The 22,566-nt window shown below is 41.4% G+C and overlaps 1 protein-coding gene across 2 annotated transcripts; it reads right to left on the reverse strand.

Annotated features, from left to right (window-relative positions):
• Positions 1-69: 69 nt before the first annotated feature.
• Positions 70-22,259, reverse strand: gdpd5a (glycerophosphodiester phosphodiesterase domain containing 5a). 2 transcript variants are annotated; one of them, XM_028982339.1, is made up of 17 exons: positions 21,388-22,258; positions 15,896-16,070; positions 10,801-10,904; positions 10,163-10,256; positions 9,907-9,966; positions 9,435-9,533; positions 9,127-9,220; positions 8,862-9,007; positions 7,138-7,220; positions 6,028-6,178; positions 3,111-3,332; positions 2,803-2,960; positions 2,037-2,184; positions 1,839-1,921; positions 1,290-1,304; positions 831-943; positions 70-745 (listed from the first exon to the last, which is right to left on the reverse strand). In XM_028982339.1, exons 2-17 carry the CDS (start codon positions 16,010-16,012, stop codon positions 642-644), a joined length of 1,791 nt encoding a protein of 596 aa, XP_028838172.1. In that variant the 5' UTR covers positions 16,013-16,070; positions 21,388-22,258; the 3' UTR covers positions 70-641. The 2 variants fall into 2 exon arrangements, with proteins under 2 accessions (XP_028838172.1, XP_028838173.1); XM_028982340.1 differs by lacking the exon at positions 1,290-1,304 and having other exon boundaries at positions 21,388-22,259.
• Positions 22,260-22,566: the final 307 nt, after the last annotated feature.

Raw genomic sequence — 22,566 nt, forward strand, 5'->3', positions numbered from 1 at the left:
GCTTTATGTCACATCAATGACAGTCATGGAACAGCATTCACCTGCGGAAGGGAGAATTATCATAGTGTATTTAAAAACAAACTGCACTGGCTTTAATACCAATTAGAATAGCACAATAAGGTAAAAAAAAATCTCAGGTATGAATATTACAACATAACATCTATTTACAATGTCATTCCATGAACCTGCACATTTTTACAAATTAATCTGTCACATACCAGGCAGTGCAGATGTACAAAGTTTACCAGAACTATTATATAACTCTGTTTTGGTTCAGATAAGACACTTTTAGTTTAGTTTTCTTGAAATAATTTTGATGCATTTTGACAATGAGCACAGTAATTGAAAAGTCAAAGCCAATAATAATAATACAACAATTCTGCATTCGTTTGTACAGTGAAGGCAACAAAGTGAACAACAAATTTAAATAAAGTGTAGACAAAAAAACAGCTTATCTCTATAAACGCGCCCATGCCATCATTTTCATCAACTTAGCAGAAAATGACCGTTAACAGAGTGAAAGTACAGTGACAAAAAAAGTAGATTTACGCTACATAATTTTAAAAAGCTACAGCTGTATGCTAAATCAGTTTTTTTATAAAATGTTGAAGATGGAACAGTTCAAGTTCAGACTGTAGACTTTAAAAGTGATCCGACTGACCAAGGGTGCCATGTGTGTAGCGGTCATATCCGTTCTCTGTGTAAAGGGACAGCTCGTCCGTGCTGCCAACATCACTGTTAACTTCTACATTGGAAATGTAAAAGAAAATTGGTCAATTTGATCACATCATTTTTGCATTAAAATGGCCTTTCGTCTATTTAAACTTCACCTGAAAATATGAGCTTCTCCTTCATGATATTGACGTTACGACTCGGCCTGCGGACAACTGCGCTCAGCATGATCTGTTCTGGGTTGTAGCTACGCATGCCGCTTGCTTTCCACCTACAGCAGAAAAAGAAGGCATCTCTCAAATTATAATAAATCCTGAAAGGTGCCGGGTGTCTAAACAGATTTTGGGGGTAAAACTTTCTCACTAATGATCAAACCTACATACACAGTGGTCTTCGGTGGACATGAAGGAAGGGAACTAATTCACAATACTAGTAGCATCTCAAAACCAGCAAGCAAGAAAACCTCCAACTCGATACCCTTCATGACATGAAATACATTTTTAAAATATACCAACATTATTAACCAACAATATTAAAACAGAAAGTGACTGGATTCAATAGATCTGTACAAAGGAAAGAGGTGGAAAGCATGATGGGCCTAAAATTATTCTTATTACCTGATCACGTGATAGCTGGGTGATGTCAGATAACAGCAGAGGAAAGAAGCATGCACATCAGGCAGAGAGAATAGAGAGAGCCGAGCACAGAGGGGCGGGGCATGTGGAAATGAGAAAGAGAGAGAGAGAGAGAGAAAGCCAACAAATCAGATCAAAAGCAGCAACTGGCTCAGCTCAGGTGAAGCAAGCACAACCATGCAAAATTGTGTGTGTGTGTGTGTGTGTGTGTGTGTGTGTGTGTGTGTGTGTGTATGTGTGTGTATACACTACAGGGCAGAGATTTAGGTCCATTTTCTGATTTTTTTAATGCATTGATATGGAAAGGGTTTAGAGGCAAGTTATCTCCAAAAATGACTAGAACGTTTAGTTTAAATGTTATATGTTATTACCCTAGGCCTTCTAAAAGATGTAAAAAAAAAACCATGTATATACATGGTGTGTGTATGTTGGTGTGTAGCAGAGGCCCTTTTTCATCTATAAGAGCCAAACGAGGCACAAACTAAGCGTGTTTGTATGTCTGAAACTGACATGACCCAAACATTCACTTACTTCTGATAGAGGAATGTTCCAACAATGACAGCAAAGGAGACCAAATCTGCTGCGATCCAGATCAAGCAGTACCCCTCTGGACTCTGAAACACATGACACCACTAGAGGTCACTACAGTCACATAAATCAACATAAAGGTCAAACGTTGACACAGCTCAGTGGGGAGCAGGTGTGGAGCAAAGGCTGTGACATGCTCACCATGGTCCAGATGGGGAAAGGCACCTTTCGGAGGATGTGAGGAGCTTCAGACGAGACTGAGGACACTCCACTGCACCAGAGCACCGAGAAGAGCCAGGGCTCATTCACTGTGTAGACATTCAGGCTCACATTTCTCTTCAGGAACTGCCTGTCCATCACAAACACGCAAAGGTGAAACTTAACACCCAACTACACAGGCAGTAGTGCTGGATTATTCTTACTATTCAGAGGCTACAACTAACAGGAAGAACATCATTGGTGCACCGCAGCTAAGAACCAACTAAGGAGCAGTACAAATAGTCACTGATCCCTCACAATCCTCTACATTCCATTCATTTCCATTCTACAAATCCTCATTCCCATTCACTACACACATCACACTGCACTTCATGTCTGTCTTCTAAATAATCTGTATATTTGTGTGTTGACAGCAAACACGATTTCCAAGCAGTTTGCCAATTTTGCCACTACAAGCAGATTGCTGTCAATCACATTTAGTTTTTGACCACAGATGACCATGTTTTGTGGGATTGTGGGTGTGGGATTATTACTAGCACAGTAACATAGATGTGGTACACTATAAAAAAAAAAGTTCACTCCTATATTCACGCCTATGACAACTACATGGGTTCGAAGTTGAGGGAATTTAGAAATGCTTCACAAAAAATGGTGCAGCATTTGAGGAGTTAACTTCCGTGACCTGGATCACTTCCTAAGCACAAATTTAAACCCATACTACTGGGCTGTAGTCTCTTGTGCACAGTACCTGATGTCTGGATCTTGAGCCTGGCTGTAGTGAAGAGTCAGGGCTGTGATGCCCCTCTGCTGGAGCTGCAGCATTGGCAGCTTCTCCTGCGAAGTCTGCTGCAGCTGCGGAGCCTCCCGCTGAACCTTCTCTCTCTCTGAGTCAGGGGTCCACATCACCTGAAAGATGAAAAAGCAAATGAAATGAATTTGATGGGACAATGGGAAGTGTCAGGTTATCATATGAAGCCAGGAATAATGCAGCTCACTTTCAGCCACAGAATATTAACAACATCAGATGTGAGCGAGCCAGCCTTCTTGAGGTCTGACCTTGCTAAGTGGAATTCTGGACTTCTGCACTGTCCTCAGGGTGTCATTGATCCAGAAGTGGTGGCGTGGATGCTGAAGCGGTGGTCTGCGTAGACTGAAGATGACTGAGCAATTGGCCCTCAAGGCCAGACGCAGCAACTCCGCAAGGCTACAAACAGACTGGTTGCCAACACGGTTGCGCTCTCGAGTTGTCATGGATGACACTGTCCCAAAAGGGTCCTCCTACAAGAGAAGCAAGAATCACTGTTGGAAAAACCCATGAACCAAGTTTTGAATGTTATGAAATCTGTTTTGGGTCCAGTTTTAAAATTTAAGGGTCATATAGAAATGTAATAAAAAAAAAAAAACATGAAAAGTGTTTTCACAAAATATTACAAATGAATATAAAATTAAATAATGAATAAACATTTACACAGTTTTAATAATTATTTTGTTATATCGTCATCTGCTGATGCACTAGATACTGTATTATTGTGAATAATCAGTATCACTGTGTCACGTCTGCGAGCTCACGGGGGAAGGAAGCGGGACATTCTGTCAAGCAATGATTTCTTAAACATAAACCAAAACGGCGCGAGGGCCGAAAACAGGGGAAATAAAGGGGAGAACGAAAACAAACCCGCAGGCGTGTGGCGATTGCCAGAAATTAAAACAACATTACACAACAGTTGCAGGGTTCACAAAAATGGCACAGCCGACGATGGGCAGCTCCACAGCGCCTTTTAACCGCCCTCCCGATTGGTCCCAGGTGTGTCTCCAGGTGCAGGCACTGTTCAGTGCCACTGTTTTCAGATCATTGCAAACAGTTTTCTAATAACCAGTGAAGTGACATGCTTGTGTAAATTTAACAAACACAGAATTCTATTGGAACTTAAAGTAGGTCATTGTGGATAGATTCCATAATTAACAGTTATTTCCAGCTAATATAATAATTTACAACAGTTTTGAACCATTTGCTGTATTTTTAATGCACCAAATAATTATTTCTTATCAAAAACAAGGATGTGTAAATGACTAAACTTTTCAATGGTTGTGTATACATAGATTTAAGAAATTACACTGGTAGAATTAATTAATTAATTAAGAAACGTGATTTCCCCTTATCAGCTCCTTATGAATTTGCTCGCTCACTCCTTAACCACCTTTGGTCATGTTACTCAGTTTCACGGCTGCCGGAGCCCATCATGGGATGCTGGGAACAGGGTGGGGACTCACCCAGGGTGCTGCACCAGCCCACCACAGGGTGCACACACACACCATTCACTCATACACTTACACCACACCAATTTAGAGTCCCAATCCACCCAGTGTACATGCCTTGGAGCGGGGCGAGGAAACCCGAGAACCCAGAGGAAACTCACAAGAAAACTTGGGGAGAGCAGAGCACACAAGGTCCGAGCTGAGATTTGAACATGAACATGATTTGAACAGCCATGAAGGTGTAAGAATGGACATCACGGGAACCTGTTTTTGCCTTGCATAACAGATGTGACATTCCTGTGTCGACGTTGTGGGTGAAGATTCGGCACCCCTGTTTTACATGCCTTTTGTCGTTGACGGTTGTGGATGAAGATTCGGCACCCCTGTTTTACATGCCTTTTGTCTGACGGCAACGTGTGAAGTTTCAGCCGTCAGGAACGCCCACCCCCTTTGTCTTCCCCAAATGGGAGACACCGGGGGCGTGACATCAGAAACAACAGGTTCTGATTGGTCAGTGACAACTTCCTGTAGGCCAGTGACAACTTCCTGTAGGCCAGGGGTATAAAGGTCTGCTCACATGTGGAAAAGGGGACTCTGGGCTCTCTTGCTCAGAGGTTTTTCCATCGGAAGCCGGAAGGTTTCTGAGTCTTTCTCTCCCCCTCTTTTTCTCTTCTTCCTCTTTACTCTTTCTTCTCATTTTTATTTTCTCTGTAACCTTGGTACCTTTTTACATTCAATATTCACATGTAACTACAATAATTATTTACCGGTGTTAATAAATTAGAAAGAGTTTTTCTACACACTCTATTCTCTTCTACCACACCACATGGTCATTGTTTTACAAATCACCATTTGTAAAACAATGACCATGTGGTGTGGTAGAAGAGAATAGAGTGTAGAAAAACTCTTTCTCCCTCCACACAAAGCACTGTATTCAACCACTCCAATTTGATGTTACCTGGCAGAAAGAGGCATGGCACAATAGAGGTTAAAAATGAACAGTTTCTAATTTATTAACACCGGTAAATAATTATTGTAGTTACATGTGAATATTGAATGTAAAAAAGGTACCAAGGTTACAGAGAAAATAAAAATTAGAAGAAAGAGTAAAGAGGGAGTAGAGAAAAAGAGGGGGAGAGAAAGACTCAGAAACCTTCCGGCTTCCGATGGAAAAACCTCTGTTATAGCTAACAAGTTATAGCTAAAACAAGTTGGTAAGGAAAGTATTCAGACCCACTTAAATTTTTCACTCTTTGTTATATTTCAGCCATTTGATAATAACATTTTCTTTTTTCTCCTCATTAATGTATACCCCATATTGACAAAAAAAGTTGACATTTTTAAAAACTCAAATATCACATCCTCCTAAGTATTCAGACCCACAACTCTGTGACTGTTCTTGAATGGCCCAGCCAGAGCCCTGATTTAAACCCAATTGAGCATCTCTGGAGAGACCTAAAAATGGCGGTCCACCAACGTTTACCATCCAACCTGCAAGAACTGGAGAGGATCTACAAGGAGAAATCCCCAAATCCACAACAAATGTCAACAATTCTGTGCTTTTCTGTCAATATGGGGTGCTGTGTGTATATTAATGAGGAACAAAAATTTACTTAAATTATTTAGGGGGTGTACAGCATACCCACTGTATGTTGAAACCAACATTGTGTAAAAGTGTAACTTTCATCTCATCTCCACATTTGTCTTTCTATCTCACCTTAAGAAACCACAATCCTGAGTTGAGAGAGCGTAGTTCAGTCCAGTTGAAAAGGGAGGCATCATCAGCCTGCCGTTCTGGGAAAAGTCTGCCGACATCTGTTGTTCTTTTCAGCGTTCTGTCACGCATAAGGAATGGTACTCCCTCCAAACTAAGAGGGAAACGTCAGATGTACACATCAGTGGTGTTCACATAAAAAGTGACAGATTGCATCTCTAAAAAGTGCCAAATCCAGATTTCAATTTGATCTCAAGGTATAGCTTCTAAGATACATATGTTCTGATTATTCTAAAGTTGTCCCAGCTTGAATATATCTTCAATATAACACTGTGTTGAAAGGTTACATCACAAGACTGAATTTGCTCCAGTTTGTTGCCTTAATTTGAGACATAAATCTGCTCTTCTCAAATCCTATATATGTGGTCCTAGATGTGGTATGTATCAATGAGAATTATCATAAACACGGCCTTGCAATTATGAAGGAAATCAATGAAGCTTCCAGTGTCTATGGAGCCAAAAGGCATGAGTGAACTGCAATATAAAAAACAATTCATAAATAGTGTGATTTAGAGCTTGAATGTGACAGCTATTAAAGATGCACCACCTAAATAAAGATGTTCACAGTGAGCTCAGCAATACTGGAGTGGAGCTGTGACTTGTTCATGTCCAGCTCTGATGCAGGTAAGCTGGCGTTAAATATCCCAGCATAATGCCGGGAGCAGAGGAGAACAGAGCTTCTTCACCAATCCCCTCAACACACTGACTCATTTCAGACCCTCCAGTGGGTAACACACTCGCCTATGAACCAGAAGACCCAGGTTCAAATCCCACTTACTACCATTGGGTACCATTGTGTCCCTGAGCAAGACACTTTACCCTAAGTTACTGATTGTAAGTCGATCTGGATTAGGGCGTCTGATAAATGCTGTAATTGTAAATGTGAATGTATTCAGTGGGATCATTATTGGTCTCTATGAAGCCCTCATGCCCTCCGAAGCAGATATTTAGCTTAATGGGAGGAAATTTTGTGTTCAAACAGATCAAACTGATATCCTGCTGTTACTTTTATATGCTATAGGCTTTAGGCATTTATTGCCATAGATTGGTTACCTGATGGCCACATCAGCTTCCAGGGCACTGACACCATGCTGCAAAGCTTTGTTGAAGGACATAAGAGTATTCTCAGGAGCCAGCTGAAGAACAAACGGAACAGGCACTGTGAGACTGGCAAAAACAAAAATTCCATAAATTCACACTAAAATGCTCAACATAACTAATAATGTTCATGTTCTTGGGCTCAGGGTGCCCAAGAAAGTCCATCAAGCGCCAGGACCTTCTCCTAAAGATGACTCAGCTGTGGGATTGGGGTGCCACCAATGCAGAGCTTGCTCAGGAATGGCAGCAGGCAGGTGTGAGTGCATCTGAATGCAGTGAGGCTTTTGGAGGATGTCAAGGCATGGTGTGAAGAAGGGCGTCAAAGAAGCCACAACTCTCCATGAAAAACATCAAGGACAGACTGACATTCTGGACTGCTGAGGACAGGGTAAAGGCATTTTCTCTTATGAAGGCCCTTTCCGATTGTTGGCAATCTGTAAATATGTCCGGAGATGAAAAGGTGAGCGCTACTATCAGTCCTGTCTCATGCCAACAGTAAAGTATCCTGAGACCATTCATGTGTGGGGCTGCTTCTCATCCAAGGGTGTGGGATCACTCACAATTTTTGCCTAAGAACACAAACATTAATAAAAAATGGTACCAAAACATCCTCCAATGGCAACTTCTTCCAACCGTTGGAAGCACAAGCACAGTTTGGTGAAGAACAATGCCTTTTCCAGCATGATGGAGCACCGTGCCATGAGGCCAAAGTGATAACTAAGTGGCTCAGGGAACAAAACATTTGGGGCCATGGCCAGGAAACTCCCTGGACCTAAATCCAATTGAAAACTTGTGGTCAAATCTTCAACAGGCGGGTGGACAAACAAAAGAAACGTGTACTTCAATACATAAAATGACCTAACAACACTGGAGCAGCAAACTTTGTGAAAACAATTTTTTTAATTAATTCTCAAAACATTTGGCCACCAGTGTATAATGCAACTCAGTGGTCATAATATAAATCAAAAGCGTAAGTGATTGTTTTTGTCATTGTGTTACACAGCAACCACAGCACATGGTGTCCTCTGCATTTAACCCATCGCCCTTACTGAGCAGTAGGTAGCCGTGACAGGCGCCCGGGGAGCAGTGTGTGGGGACCGTACCTTGATCAAGGGGACATCAGTGGCACTTTGGCAGTTTGGGATTTGAACCCGCAACCTTCCGGTTACGAGTCCACTTCCTCACCCACTAGGCCACACCTGGATGATCAAATAAAACCAAAAAACATAACTGAAACTTTCAGAGATGACATGAAACATCAGACGACTTCCACATCACAAAAGTACATCTGAGACTGGATTGACCAATTGTACGCTTCAATGCCCTTGGGTTTGGCGTATGGTGGCATGTTCCAACATGTTGGAAGGATGAAGCCCTGCATGTGCCTTTTGTGTCAGAGCCCAGCAGGCTGTCTCGGCTCATGGTTACCTCCCAGCAGGAGGCAGGTTCCTTAGCAACAGTCAACATTTGTTTATGCAGCTTAACTGTTCAATCCATCCATGGCAAATTACATTAGCTATGACCTTGGACATAAGGCATGGGAAATAATGTCATTTATACCGGTTCACCCATCACAATCCTTGTATTAAGGCACTGATATTATTTTATTATTATCTGTTAAGTGGGCTTTAGTAGTGCCCAACAAAAACAAAACAGCTTAGTTTCACCAGCTAACACACCATTGGTGATCCTCTGCGCCCAGTGACTGTTGGCCGGGGTTGGAGGCTGCTTCGGTCCATGAGGCATGGTGAGGTGATGGTGAGAGGGGCCAAATAAAGAGCAAGTAGGACAAGAAGGTACAGCAGGAGCAAACCCATCTGAAATCCTGGGTAATACGGGAGAGGGCATTATTATCGTAATACAACTAATGCTTATTTGTGATGTTATTCTATTCAGACCTGAGTCTGGAACATACTTAGGAACAGTTGAGATGGATACACTTACTTGATCGTTCTCCACGCACCACCAGGCCAGCAACCAGCCATCCCAGTGCAGTAACAGCAGCGAGGGCTACAATATGGAGGAAAGGGCCTGTGAACTGCAGGCAGGAAGACAGCAGCCATTAGACCAAACCCTGATGTGTGAGAATGAATTTCTTTGTCCTCTGTGCTCTTTTATTCCATTATTGACAGTGTGTTTTGAACCTCTGTCCTCATCCCCATAGGGGGTTGGTTTATTACAATGTAAAGCTGATTTCACATTACAACAAGAGGATCTCAATTTAATCCAAACTACCACAGAGAAGTTGAGACCTGGAGAGAGATGAGAACGATGTCCCATTCATTCCTCCACAGGTTGTCAATGGAGACCACTCCTGTGATGGTGGCAATAAACACAGCCAGGACTCCAATCTATAAATGACAGTCATTGCACATATCAACTGCATATCAGAACACAAATTAAATATCAGCACGAATCAGGTGCTAACTGAACGTATTTAAAATATGCATCTGGTCCTCAAAATCTTTTAATAAATGCATTATGTATATGTAAAATTACTTTATTATAATACAAGAAGTCTGCAGACATTGACTTGTGGACTTTTTTTCTACATTTTATGTAAAAAACGGGTAGGCGTGTTTTCTGTAACCATGAAAAGAAATCATGGACATTCAAACTGTGTTTTTGGTCTAGGTTCACATATGAATACAGCCTTATTATTTGCATATAAAAAGTAAAAGTGACACCTTATTTTTATTAAACTAACCAGTGGAAAAGTTCTACCTTATGAAGCCAGTATAAGTTCAGCTGCTGTCCCAGTGCAATATGACAAAGTGCTAAAACCTAAAAAGGAAAATAATAAAGGGTTTACAATGCATGAGCATAGGTACAAACCTTCTTTGCACAAGTTCATTTCTATTTTCAATCTCAAATGGCACTTTCTAAGATAGGGCATGGCCCAGAACATCTGTAGCCCCGCCTATCAGGACACGTCACACTATATCCTATTGTACATGCATGCGGTGTAGAGCACACTCACCATTAAAAATGCAGTGTATGTGAAGCAAACTACTGTAGAGATAAGAATGGGGAGTATCCCATCACTCCATTCTCCTGAGCGGTTATATAACAACCTGCACAAAAGCACAGCAAGATGACACCACTGTCTCTCAGGTGAAATACTTCTACCCTGGACTTCTTCCCAGGAAATGCTCTTGCTGGGAAAAATGATCTTGTAATAATTTTTTTTAGTAATTCAGCAGATACGTATTCATGCGTATGATGTATGAAACAATATGATTAAGTGCCATTGCATGTCTGGTATGTGTGTACTGGTCTTCAGTGCCATGAGTTTGGATATGGACATATTATAAACCATTTATAGTTATTTTGAAGCTCTTTCCAGAAATCTGTTTGTGGAATTTTACACAGGTCTTCATCCTGCATCATCATTCAGCCGGCTGGCACTAGCAGCTACATTCACTGTCAGTCTCTTTTGAAATATGGAACACTTTTGACTATAAAGAGAGCTGACCTCTGAGTGTGCATGTGTGATACAGAGCACCAGATTTAAATATACACAGAATATACAGGTAAATTAGTACGTCATCTGACCACGTGACGAAGTCAATGTGTACATCATACCATCACAGAACATTAACTAATTCCTATACTCACCAGTTAAATTCATTGTAGTCATTCTGGGCCTCCCACCAAAAGTAGGACCAGACAAGAAGTAGAAAGAATGAACAACAGAGAAGGAAAAACCATGTGCTCTCCCACTGTAACACAAAACCAGACAGCTTGCTTAATATCTTCACAGTTCCCCAATTATGTAAGCATTAAAAATGTACCATTTACTGTATTTTTTTTATTGTGTAACCAAACGTATTCTTATTCCTAATACAACAACATTCATTATACACTTCCTTCAATCTTTACGTTGTAATAATATTCATTTTGTGTACTGGACTCGGTTGAGAAATTTGAAGAATTATTTTAAAAATATGGTATAGTACATACTGCTGTCTTGCTGATTTGAGAGACTAAGTGATGTTGCCTCCAGTCTACAGTAGTTTTTTTTTGACTGCACATGTTATTTCCACGAGATCATAACAATAAAATCACTTAATCATCTGTCAACTAACAAGGGTTCAAGGCCACCCAGGGATGATTGAGGGTATTACTGGAGGGTGGAGCAGACTGCTCACCTTGCAAAAGTCTGGAGGAACAGAATTACAGAATCACAGAGGTAGAAAAAAGGGTCGACCTCAAGAGATTCTTTGAACATTTGTTATAGATCTTGCAGTTTTTGGAATAAACTGCAAGATCTGTCTTTTGGTCTGCTCACTACAGTTAGCAGGGGGTGGTTGTAAATGGAAATGTAATGTAAATGTTTGGAACAAGTCAGCCACCGGAGAAGAAGAACTAGCAAATTATATAACTGCACAGGTGAAGCATTTCAAGCCATACAACATGCAACTGAAGATTTGTCACATTAAAATTCGCAGTTGCCTGAACCTGAATCAGTCACTCCTTTGGCAAAACCATAAGCAATTTTATTGTCATTTTGATGTACCTGTGTTGCATAATGGTAGCAAAAGTTAAACACAATTAAAGCTCTGGTGTCACCAGTTGAACACAGCAACTCAAAATTTATCACACTTGTGGCTAATGATGTGAGGGTACACATAAGCCAGACCACTGGTTTGTGAGGCACTACAATGGATAGAAATCTAAGAAGAGGAGTTTGTGTGAGAGCAGGTCGAGGTGGTCAGCGAGGACAAAGAACAGTAATATCAGATGAAATCAGAGCTACTGTGATTGACCATGTTCTTGTCCATGGTATGACAATGAAGGTAAATGTCAACATTTACATACTATAATGTCAAAAAAGGTTCACTAAATCTTCAGAATATTGTGGACACAGTGAATCTACTGAGGTACTAAAGGTACAACCAAACATCAGTAGATTCACTGTTTCGCCCATAATCCTAAGATTTTGAGAACCTTTTTTGACATTATAGTATATAAATGTTGACAACAATTACATATGTACAATGACTGTACTATATACTGCACCACAGTAAACATGTTTCAGTAAATCACTGTGCCAGTGTACTGTAGTATTGTAATGGAGGGTTAGTCTGACTAATGTTTGTAGGCATATTCCATGTATGTATTTTTGAAAGTGCATGGTCTCTTTGTGTAGAATTGAAAGACTGCCAAATGGGGGTAGTAGGACATCTATGTTCTCCAAACACAAAGAGACCCTAGTTGTCGACATGGTCCATGAGAACAACACCATTAAACTGCGTGAAATTTAGCTGAGGACCATTGAGGACCATGTGTGTTTTGAGGGTATCTACAGTGTCAGCCTCTTTACTGTTGACCGTGTCCTCAAGCGCAACAGACTGCACATGAAACAGCTGTACAGAGTTCCCTCTGAATGCAACAAAAATTCCAGTATGGTATATACAGGTTGGTATATATCTAGACACATAAATGTTGGTTATTTACTCTAATAGTGATTTACTGAAGTTGGCCTACTTCACTTACAAATATATATATCTATTTCTACAGAGTTTTTGAACTGGATTCAATGTGGAAACTCCATGAATACATCTACATGGATGAAGCTGGGTTTAATCTCACCAAAAGGAGAAGGTGAGGCCGTAGTGTGGTTGGCCAACGGGCCATTATTGGTGTTATTGGTCAGTGTGGTGGCAATGTCAAATTGTGTGCTGCCATCAGCAATCAAAGACAACCTAGGGTCCTACAACACTCTCCAGCTCCTCATTTTCCTCAAACACATGCGAGATGCTCTGTTAGGGCAGCAGGATGAGCAGCCCGCCTATGTTGTTGTATTGTTGTAAAATTGGGTTTGTTGTAGCTTGAAAATTGGGTTTTGTGTTCCAGGAATGTGTCTCAGCAATCGAGAAAAACTGTGAACAGAGACACGCAGCTGCCAGGGCTCCCTGATGCCTGCAACGTAAATTTACACGTACATTTCTGCAGTGACCTCTTCACTTAGCACCAAGTGTTAAATTACTTCAGAAAAAAGCACACAGACAGAGTTAACCTTCAGAACAAGAAAGAAAAGAACAGAGGACACAGCATGGAACAGGAATCTAATCTCCTGGGAGATGGCTATCAACAGAAAGAAGAGGAGAGGAGAGGAGAGGAGAGGAGAGGAGAGAAGAGAAGAGAAGAGAAGAGAAGAGAGGAGAGGAGGGGAGGGGAGGGGAGGGGAGGGGAGGGGAGAGGAGAGGAGAGGAGAGGAGAGGACAGGAGTGAAGAGGGGAGTGGAGTGGACAGGAGAGGAGAGGCGAGGTAAAGAGAAAAGAGGAGAGGAGAGGAATGGAGACAAGAGGAGAGGAGTGGAGTAGGGAGGAGTGAAGAGAAGAGGAGAGGTGAAGAGAGGAGAGGAGAGGAGAGGAGATGAGAGGAGAGGGGAGTGGAGTGGAGTGGAGTGGAGAGGAGAGGCGAGGTAAAGAGAAAAGAGGAGAAAAGAGGAGAGGAGAGGAATGGAGACAAGAGGAGTGGAGTAGGGAGGAGTGAAGAGAAGAGGAGAGGTGAAGAGAGGAGTGGAGAGTGGAGGAGAGAAGAGGAGAGCCGATAATAAGAAGCGACAGGAGGTGGGGCACCTAAAACCTTGTCGGATGGATCAGTGGGATTGCGAGATGGGATTGTGGTTAACTCGCGTCCAGGTGGCGTGTGGCACTGCGAAAGTAAACAGGGTCAGTCACGTGGAGGACAGCCTTGAAGGTGTAAACGTGTGCCCGAGACGTGCAAGGTCACTCCGACTGTCACCTCGCTGCCAACTGAACTGTCTTTAGGTTACAAGCACATTCTCTGCCAAAGGCAACAATTACTCATTGAATTCATCTTCAAGCAGATGGCTGTTCTGTCCCTCAGCCTGCATCTCCAAAAAACCACCATATTCTGCAAACCATAGAAAATAACTGGTCTCCCTCAATGACATGCTAACTGAAAATGTGTTACTTTTAAAAAAGAAATGAAAACATTAATTATTGAGGCTGTGTTGCTATGCAGCAACGCTGAGATCCAATGAACAAGAGAGTTATAAATAGATGGATAAAAGAGATCAGTGTTAATTCTCTTAAGCATTACTGCAAACACTCTCCTGCTGAGAAAACATGGCCTGCCAGTATTACGCATTAAACCCACGGCACTCTTCTCTACGGCAGAACCCACACCCTGTTTCTCCAGGAATTTCATGCATCCGACACGATTTCCTCAGAATCTAACTCATCAGAATAATAGATGAACAATGAATACGAAGCTAATTTCCGTTTCAACTGAGGAGTAAATCTGGAGTAAATTTCTCAATTTCACCTTGACTTGAAAATGCTACAGTTGCACATAAATTCATGTTTGGATCTTAAAAGAGTACAGCTGCATGGAGACCTCTGGCCACCTTGTCGATCAGAAGGGGAGTGTGCAAATGGAAAATTGTTCAATTATTACTGAAGCGTTATCTGGTTTCAGCACAGTCCCCATCTGACATTCTGTCCCAGAAAAGGACACACCGTCCCATCCAGCAGCAGCAGCAGCAGCATGTGTTGTGCGGACTGCTGGTTTGTCGCGATTTCTGCATAAAAAGTTGCTATTTCTATGGCGTGGGAGTACAAACCCACATGGAAAGTGTATGCAGCTGAACCTCATGCATGTTTCAGGTCTGCATTGGCATGACATGTAAACATGGAAGTTGGCTGTCACTGTGGCAGCTCACATTACTGTAAATAAGTTTCCTTCCAGATTAATCATACACACAGACACAGCAGACAAAGCACATCCTGCTGCCGTTGTATAGTGATGGTCCAACACGTTAACACTTCCCTATATCAGGGTTTGCCTTTGTCTTATCCCGTTTATTCATTAATAAATTACAAAAAAGTTTCCACAAAAAGTTAATTAATTGGACAAATAATTGACATTTTTATTGACATTATATTATTTCTTTGCAGGTTTTTTTTTACGAATTGGTTTTAAATGAGAGTTACATTTATTGTCCTTAGTTATTTTAAATGTCTGTTTTGTGTAAAAAAAAAAAAAAAAAAAAAAAAAAGCTAAATGTCAGTTGACCACCAATCGTAACCTCACTGTTCTGAGAAATCAAAATCGTAAAATGTTTATTCCATTATTGGGATGTCATATACAATATTACCTTTTGGGCTGTGAGGGGGGTTCAGTATTTGCATTTTTTAACCATTTTTAAACCATTCTAAGGACTAAAAAAAAGCCAGATAACAGTGACAATGCCTGCTGTCACTTTCTGCATCAGGAAACCTTTAGATGCCATTCTGAGCAGATACAGACCTATCTAAATATTGCTCTTCCATGCCCTAATTAGTAATATATCTTATCAAATAAGCTTTAAAATAGAATCTATTAAACTCAGACATGAATCTGCGTATATTGTGAGTTTCCTGCTGCAGCAGCTATTCCATCTGCTCTAGACCAATCGCTTTTTCATTTAATAAAGTAACATTCACTTTGTTTTAATGCTTCAAATACTTATAAATACTTTAGCTACACTGAAAAAGGGCTTTTGAAGTAAAAAAATATATTTTTTTAAAATTTAAAGTTGAGCCAGGGTTTACTTTTTTCTTTATTAGTGGTACATGATTAATTTTTTGGTCATTTTTATCTTCAGATACGTATTTACTGAGGATGAAAAAAAGCAATATACTAGCATAAGACTATTGTCAGCCCTGGTCCCATCTACATTTTAAACATATTTTCTTACTATGGTGGTGTCATCATGGGAGCGCTGGTATCGTTTCCATCGGCACCCATAGATCCCAGTTAGACAAGACAAACACAGTTGTCTCTCATAGACCTGCAAAGGCTGGTGTTTCACCATCCTCCTTTAGCCTCAGCTCCACACCAGTCCGCTTGCATCCCATAAACAACAAGAAACCCTGCAAAAAAACAGATACAGACATACAAACCGATCAGCAACAACATTAATACCGTTAATATACCAGTACAATATGTTAGCAGCTGATCATGTATATCCTTATATTGTGAGTTAGGAGCTCCATAGGACTTCCATGGATCAAGAGTACTATATGTCACATCATGGAGTAAATTAAGTTCATTTATGAGGTACCTGGAGCAAGGTCTGTGTCAGTGAAAAGGTTAAGCAGCTCTAAATTGCAGCTTGTGTCAATCCTAGCTTTGGGAGCAGGAGAGTCCATGTCTTAGAGGCTTCATTATATGAGGAAATGGAAGAATCATTCACTGATTGGCCACTGAATCATGGCTTCCAGCAGCTATTAACCCGGTCCCGATTAGAGGAACAGTATAACCTCAAATGTAATCCATGAAGTAATTCAGCATTTCACAAAACGTTCCAGCCTTAGATGGAAGTTCACACACAAACTTTCTGCACAGATTATTACTGCAGATTGTTCGAGGCTTGGTCAGTGCCTGGGCAGCCCTGGGTTCAATGTCCTCAGTAGAGCAGTACAACGTAATCATGCATGGTGTTACACAAAAACGATGGAAGAATGCAAACTTTATAGCACTTATAGCAGGTGTCTATGTGTCAGAAAAAAAATCCTATACACATGGTTTTTGCATGTAATTTTCACGTTTTCACAATTGATCTTTCTATTTCATTTATTTTATCATGACAAAATTAGTCATGGTAAGATTCTTAAATCAGTGACACAAAAACCACAAATGGAATCATATTAAGGAATCATGTAAGTTAGTAAATTAATTTCTAAATAAAAAGTATTAACATTCTATATCTAAATTTATAGCATAAAGTTACATTTTATATTGTTTAAATAAAAGAAAATAAATATGACTGATGAAACATGGAATATAAAATTGCTGAGAGATTTTGATAAATATTGTTGCAAAATATCTGTTACATTCGTGCCACCTCTGCCACGCCCCCAGCGGTCGACCTCTCCCATGTATTAGTGTGTGTTCTTCCGGGGCTCACTAGCACCCTGATTATTCCCACCTGTTCTTCATCACAGCTAAGTGGTGGTAATCACGGGTGCTTAGCGGGATAATGACTTCTGATCGGTGATTGGTTAGTTTAGCGGTAACGGGTCTGTCCACTCCTCTTTATAACCAGCCGGTCCCTTTAGTCCTGCGTTTGGTCTCCCTCACACAACCTGAGTTCATTGCTGCACCGCATGCTATCCTTAATGGCAATGAACCCCCACGGTAGGACTGGAACTCAACTCTCCCCTCTAGTCTCACTACAGCTCCGCCACGCCAATTAGAGGCCTGTGAAAGACAAAGGCGATCTTCGGCTCTTGCTGAGGGCCTCGCTGAAGATCCCGCAACACGACCTCTAGAGGAGAGGCGTGGCACTACAAGCAAGGACATTTCAGTTATTTTATTTTCAAATAAAATACGCATTTCTCATTTTCCAATCTGTGTCCTCCATTTATCACCTGACAATATCTTATGGAAATGGGGTAAAATGTTTCACACATTCCATCTCTCCAATCATTAATTAACAAAGCTCTCCATGCTGGAATTAATTATTGTCTGTAACCAGAAACATAAGATGGACAACGGTAAACTACATCCAATATTATATCCAGCCATCCAGAGGAAGTGGAAAAGAGTCACAGCACTTCATCTACAGGATAACAAGAACACACACATTCTTTTGCAACTAAAGGTCCCAGGTTAACCATGAATGATCATTAACATGCCTGCAAGTGTCCAAATAAGGACGTTGTTGTTTTAAAAGAGGTGTGAGATTAGTTGAAGCAAACTGAAATATCGTGATGCCATTAAGTCAGTCCAGTCCAGGAAGAGGAAGACCACTTCCAAGCGGCCCCTTGAAAACATTCCTGCCAGCAGGAACAAAAAGGGCATCAGCCTATGAAACATTACCCAGTGCACGCTGACTAGGACAATGCCCTACCCACTCAACTCACTGCCGTAGTGCTGGTCGTCGTGGCAACATCTTGGCAGAAAGTGTGTATATATTTTAGTACATACTAAAACGAAGAGACTGATTTGTAAAACTTGCTTGTCTCATACTTAATGCCTATTTGAAGAGTGCTGCACAGGACCATCACGTTTCACACCCTGGTATTATAGTGTTTCTTTAATGCCCAGTGTCTCGATATATCGGCAGTGTATCATTTATTTTTTATACTCATATTTAGACAGGTACTGATAACTAAATTGTATCATCATTAGTAGTTACTCATCTAGTATAGAGGCTAGTATAATGTAATAACCAATTCTGCCACAACACAAGAGCAGATGCCTGGGCTGTAAAATATTGCATTAAATTGATTCATTATGAAGGAAAATCATTTTCCCAGTGATGATGATATAAACATTTAAACATTGACAATTTTTGAAATTTGGCAATATGAGTGTCATATTTGTGGGTTTTCAGGCAAAGCAGGTGCTTTTTGCTGTTTTCTCGACGTGCCCCATTCTTACACCTGGAGGACAGATCCAGTCCCTGCCAGAGATGCCGGACAGGGGTGGGACGTCCGTTGGCCTGCTTAGATAGCCAGATGTCAGCTATATTTGCATGACCCTTGAGCGCATTCAAATCTGCACTCAAGCATCATACAGTTCTGCAAGCTGGAGGTCCTTGCAAATGATTTGAATGAAGCGATCTGAAATGGGAAATATTAATCAAGCGACATGACCAGCTTGTACCCTCATTACTTTCATCAATAACACTTTAGTTTTCTTTACAGAAGGTGCCAGTGACAGCTGAATTCCTGCTTAGAGACAGCGGAGACCATAAATAGTGACCCTTTTCATTGTCCCGTCTCGAGCCTGGCCCTTTATCTGAAAAGCGTCACGCGCGCTGTCCCTGGGCCGAGGGCAGCGCTGGACAATGCGCACACTGCAGCTGCATGCTTCTCTCAGCTGTGTTTGTTCCAGTTTCCATGACACTGCGGCTCACCCCCCCACCACCACCAAATGAAATTCATGCACTAAAAAAGCGCCCGAGGAATGCAGACTTCGCTTACGGGATGTTTTCTGGCTGAGCATCAGTGCAGGTTGCTTTGTGACGTCCATTAATCAAAAGATACCGCATGGGCTCTGCTAACAACATCCTTATCAACGGCGAAAGAATGCAGAGTCACAGGCAGCCATTGTGGAGTCATGAGAACTTCTGATAAACTACTTCAAAGTTATCTTGGAGTCTGGAAAAAGCGTTTGGCAGAAGTCGGGGTATCACAGAGCATCCAGCTGCTAATTCATTGTTCATCTCGGAGGGGAACTCCTGAGCCCATGGGATAGATTTCAGACCAATGGGGTTGATGGCAGAGGGCCAGCAAAGTGAAGAGGCTCTAATCAGGTCTGCAATGGGAGCTCAGAGTTTACCCTGGGTCAGCCTGTTCAGCCCAGCTTCACAATAAAAAGACGAGCAAGAACATGGATATCACAGAGTCTGTTCAAGTTGTTGCTTTTAAATCGATCTTGTTGGTCCCCTAATACTGTCTCTGACATGCTGCATACAAGACAGTCACTGAGCAACTGCTTTGCACGTTTTCAAGCCATGACGGTCGGTGGAGAGGAGGGGTGGGAAATTTTCTGGCCGAAAAAAGCATGACAAAGGGTAACCTTTCTCCTTATGATGACATAAGGGGACAAATTCCAAATTCGTCTCCACATTTTTTTGGATTTTTGGAACTGTTTTCAATCACATCAAACAATGTACCAAATTATCGATTTTCCAAAGGGCTTGAACCATGGCATCAAACAGGAAGCGAGTTCATTGCCCAGCCCAAATTTGGTAATTTATGATAAAAGTTGCTGTGAGTGATGAGAGCCATCCCCCTGGCATCCTAACATGATGTCTGGCCCCGTTATTGCTGCTTATTTGCTTCAAGTCATATTGTTAATTCTTTAATAAAAAAAATATATGTAACTGGCACAAACCCTTGCTGTTGACAATCAGTGACTACGGGTTATAAAACTTTATGTATTTATGTCCCATTATAAATGATTAAGCATCCTGGAAACCAGCAACAAAGATTAAACCCTGAAGATGCACAATGCTGAACATGAAGCTGTAGAAGCAATGAAGTTGGTGTTCATGTGCCTGATTATTAATAATGAAAATACAGATGCTACAACATCTGGATGAACCCAGACAAGCTTTCTAGATTTGCATAGCTACTGTCCTACTTATGACATAAAGTATGCGTGACATTAAAGAAACATATAGCAAATGTCATATAAGGTAAGATGATCCTTTATTAGTTACATATTTACTGTCACATTGGCCTGGATCATGACATTTACATATATGGCATAGTATAGTTTCTGTGAGATTTTTTGGCTAATCTTTAGACTTAAATATTTAAAAAAAAACTGGGTTTAAGAGAAGTTTTACTTTTACTTTTACTTTTACTTTACTTTACTTTATTTAGCAGACGCTTTTATCCAAAGCGACTTACAAGAGGAAGACACCAGCAATTCTCGTTCGATTTCTATAGAACTACTATAGAAATCACACTACTGTTTTGGTCTGGAGCTGAGTAAACAGAATTACCCACTATTTAAATGTCTGGCATGTCATGTCCCCCCTTTCTTTACTTCCTAAGGCGAACTCAGTAATTATATCTTTTTCATAGAATCGCTGTTGCAGGTTTCAGAGTGCAGGACTATCACACAGAAGCTGAGGTTTTCCTTTATTTACACCCATATGATGCCACTGAATGTAGATCTCCAGGATGTTGCAGCAAGCAGGTCAAGCACAAAGCATTTACACCGCTTACGCAGCATTTACACCGTTTAAGCAGCAATTACACCGCTTACGCAGCATTTACACCATTTGCACAATATTTACACCATTTACGCAGCATTTACACCGTTTACGCAGCATTTACACAAATTGTGCAGCATTTACACCTTTTACGCAGTATTTACACCATTTAAGAAGCATTTATACCGTTTCCGCAGCATGTACACCATTTCAGCAGCATTTACACCGTTTAAGCAGTATTTACACAATTTGTGCAGCATTTACACCGTTTAAGCAGTATTTACACCGTTTACGCAGCATTTACACCATTTCAGCAGCATTTACACCGTTTAAGCAGTATTTACACAATTTGTGCAGCATTTACACCGTTTAAGCAGTATTTACACCGTTTACGCAGCATTTACACCATTTCAGCAGCATTTACACCGTTTAAGCAGTATTTACACAATTTGTGCAGCATTTACACCTTTTAAGCAGTGTTTACGCAGCATTTACACCGTTTACGCAGGTACCTGTGGCATGTAACGCCGATGAAGTTGCCGCGCACCTCCACGCCCGCTTCACCCGCCGCCGGCCAGCCCGCTGCGGCTACATCCCCGCCGCCCGCAGCCTCCGAGGCGCGACGAGGAGGGCGAGACTGTCCGAGGTCCCCGGTGTCGCCGGGTTGTCGCCGCGGGAGCGCGCCCGCGCGGGGACGCTAGTAGTGTGGGCGGAGCCGCGTCCCGGACGGGGGACGCGTTTCACCAAACTTTACTGAACTTCGCTGGATCAGCGCGCCATTACGCGTTTTACACCAGCACTACCCACTGCTTACTCTAATATATACCGCACACTACTGTAGTAATAATTACACAACTCGCCTCATCGCTCAACACAGACAACTGTAACATTTGTGACCATTTTAGTATCTGCATTTTAAAGAGCCTCTCTGGATGGACCGGAATATTCTATTCCGAGAATGACAGATACAGATTAACCCCGCCGAGGTGGTGACGTCACGGCCGTCTAATCTGTAGCAAGCGAGTCGCTCACTGGTGGCTCCATTAAACTAAATCCGATCCATTTGGCGTGGTGTGTTGTGGGAGTGTGCAAATTACTCAAATTATTAAAAGCAAATGAATTAAAATGCACCAAGATAATCAACATATACAGCATACATATACAATAACGCGCAAACAATAAATACCATCATGTGGAACTATGGAACTATGCGAGCCAGGTAAAATATATTCCGTGGAGTGACGAGATGGACGAGATGCACAGTTCTGCTTCTTTCTTCTAACAAGATCAGATAGAGTAAGAGTTCCTACCCCTGTTCATGTTACCACAAATCTCCATTCGAATCCCCCACAATCCTGCAAAGCACACAATCCTACGCAGCGACAAAGGACATGCATCATGACATGAGAAGTGACACGGTGTAGTGTCGTGATTTTAGCGACACCAAGTGGCACCCAGTTAGCAATTATTAAACTCAAACATTATATATGTATGTCTTATATATAACTTTAACTGCCATAAATGTAAATTACGTCAAGTTGTTTAATTGATTGTGTTTACTTATTTTCTTCATTTTATAAACATTGTTTCGTTTATGGGTAGGAACCAAGTTACATTCCGTGTTGCACACAGTCACATTTAAGTGACGCAAAAGGGTTAAGAAGCTAGAAGATGCCGTAAATTAAAGAAGG

Source organism: Denticeps clupeoides, chromosome 6 (assembly GCF_900700375.1).
Source record: "Denticeps clupeoides chromosome 6, fDenClu1.1, whole genome shotgun sequence".
Classification (NCBI taxonomy): domain Eukaryota; kingdom Metazoa; phylum Chordata; class Actinopteri; order Clupeiformes; family Denticipitidae; genus Denticeps; species Denticeps clupeoides.

Coding starts and splice junctions, on each gene's coding strand:
- gdpd5a (XM_028982339.1), bottom strand. CDS start 16,012: ATGGTGAAACACCAGCCTTTGCAGGTCTATGAGAGACAACTGTGTTTG. Junction 7,221..8,861: donor GGCGCAGAGGATCACCAATG/GTGTGTTAGCTG, acceptor TTTGTTCTTCAG/CTGGCTCCTGAGAATACTCT. Junction 6,179..7,137: donor GAAGCTGATGTGGCCATCAG/GTAACCAATCTA, acceptor TTTCCCTCTTAG/TTTGGAGGGAGTACCATTCC.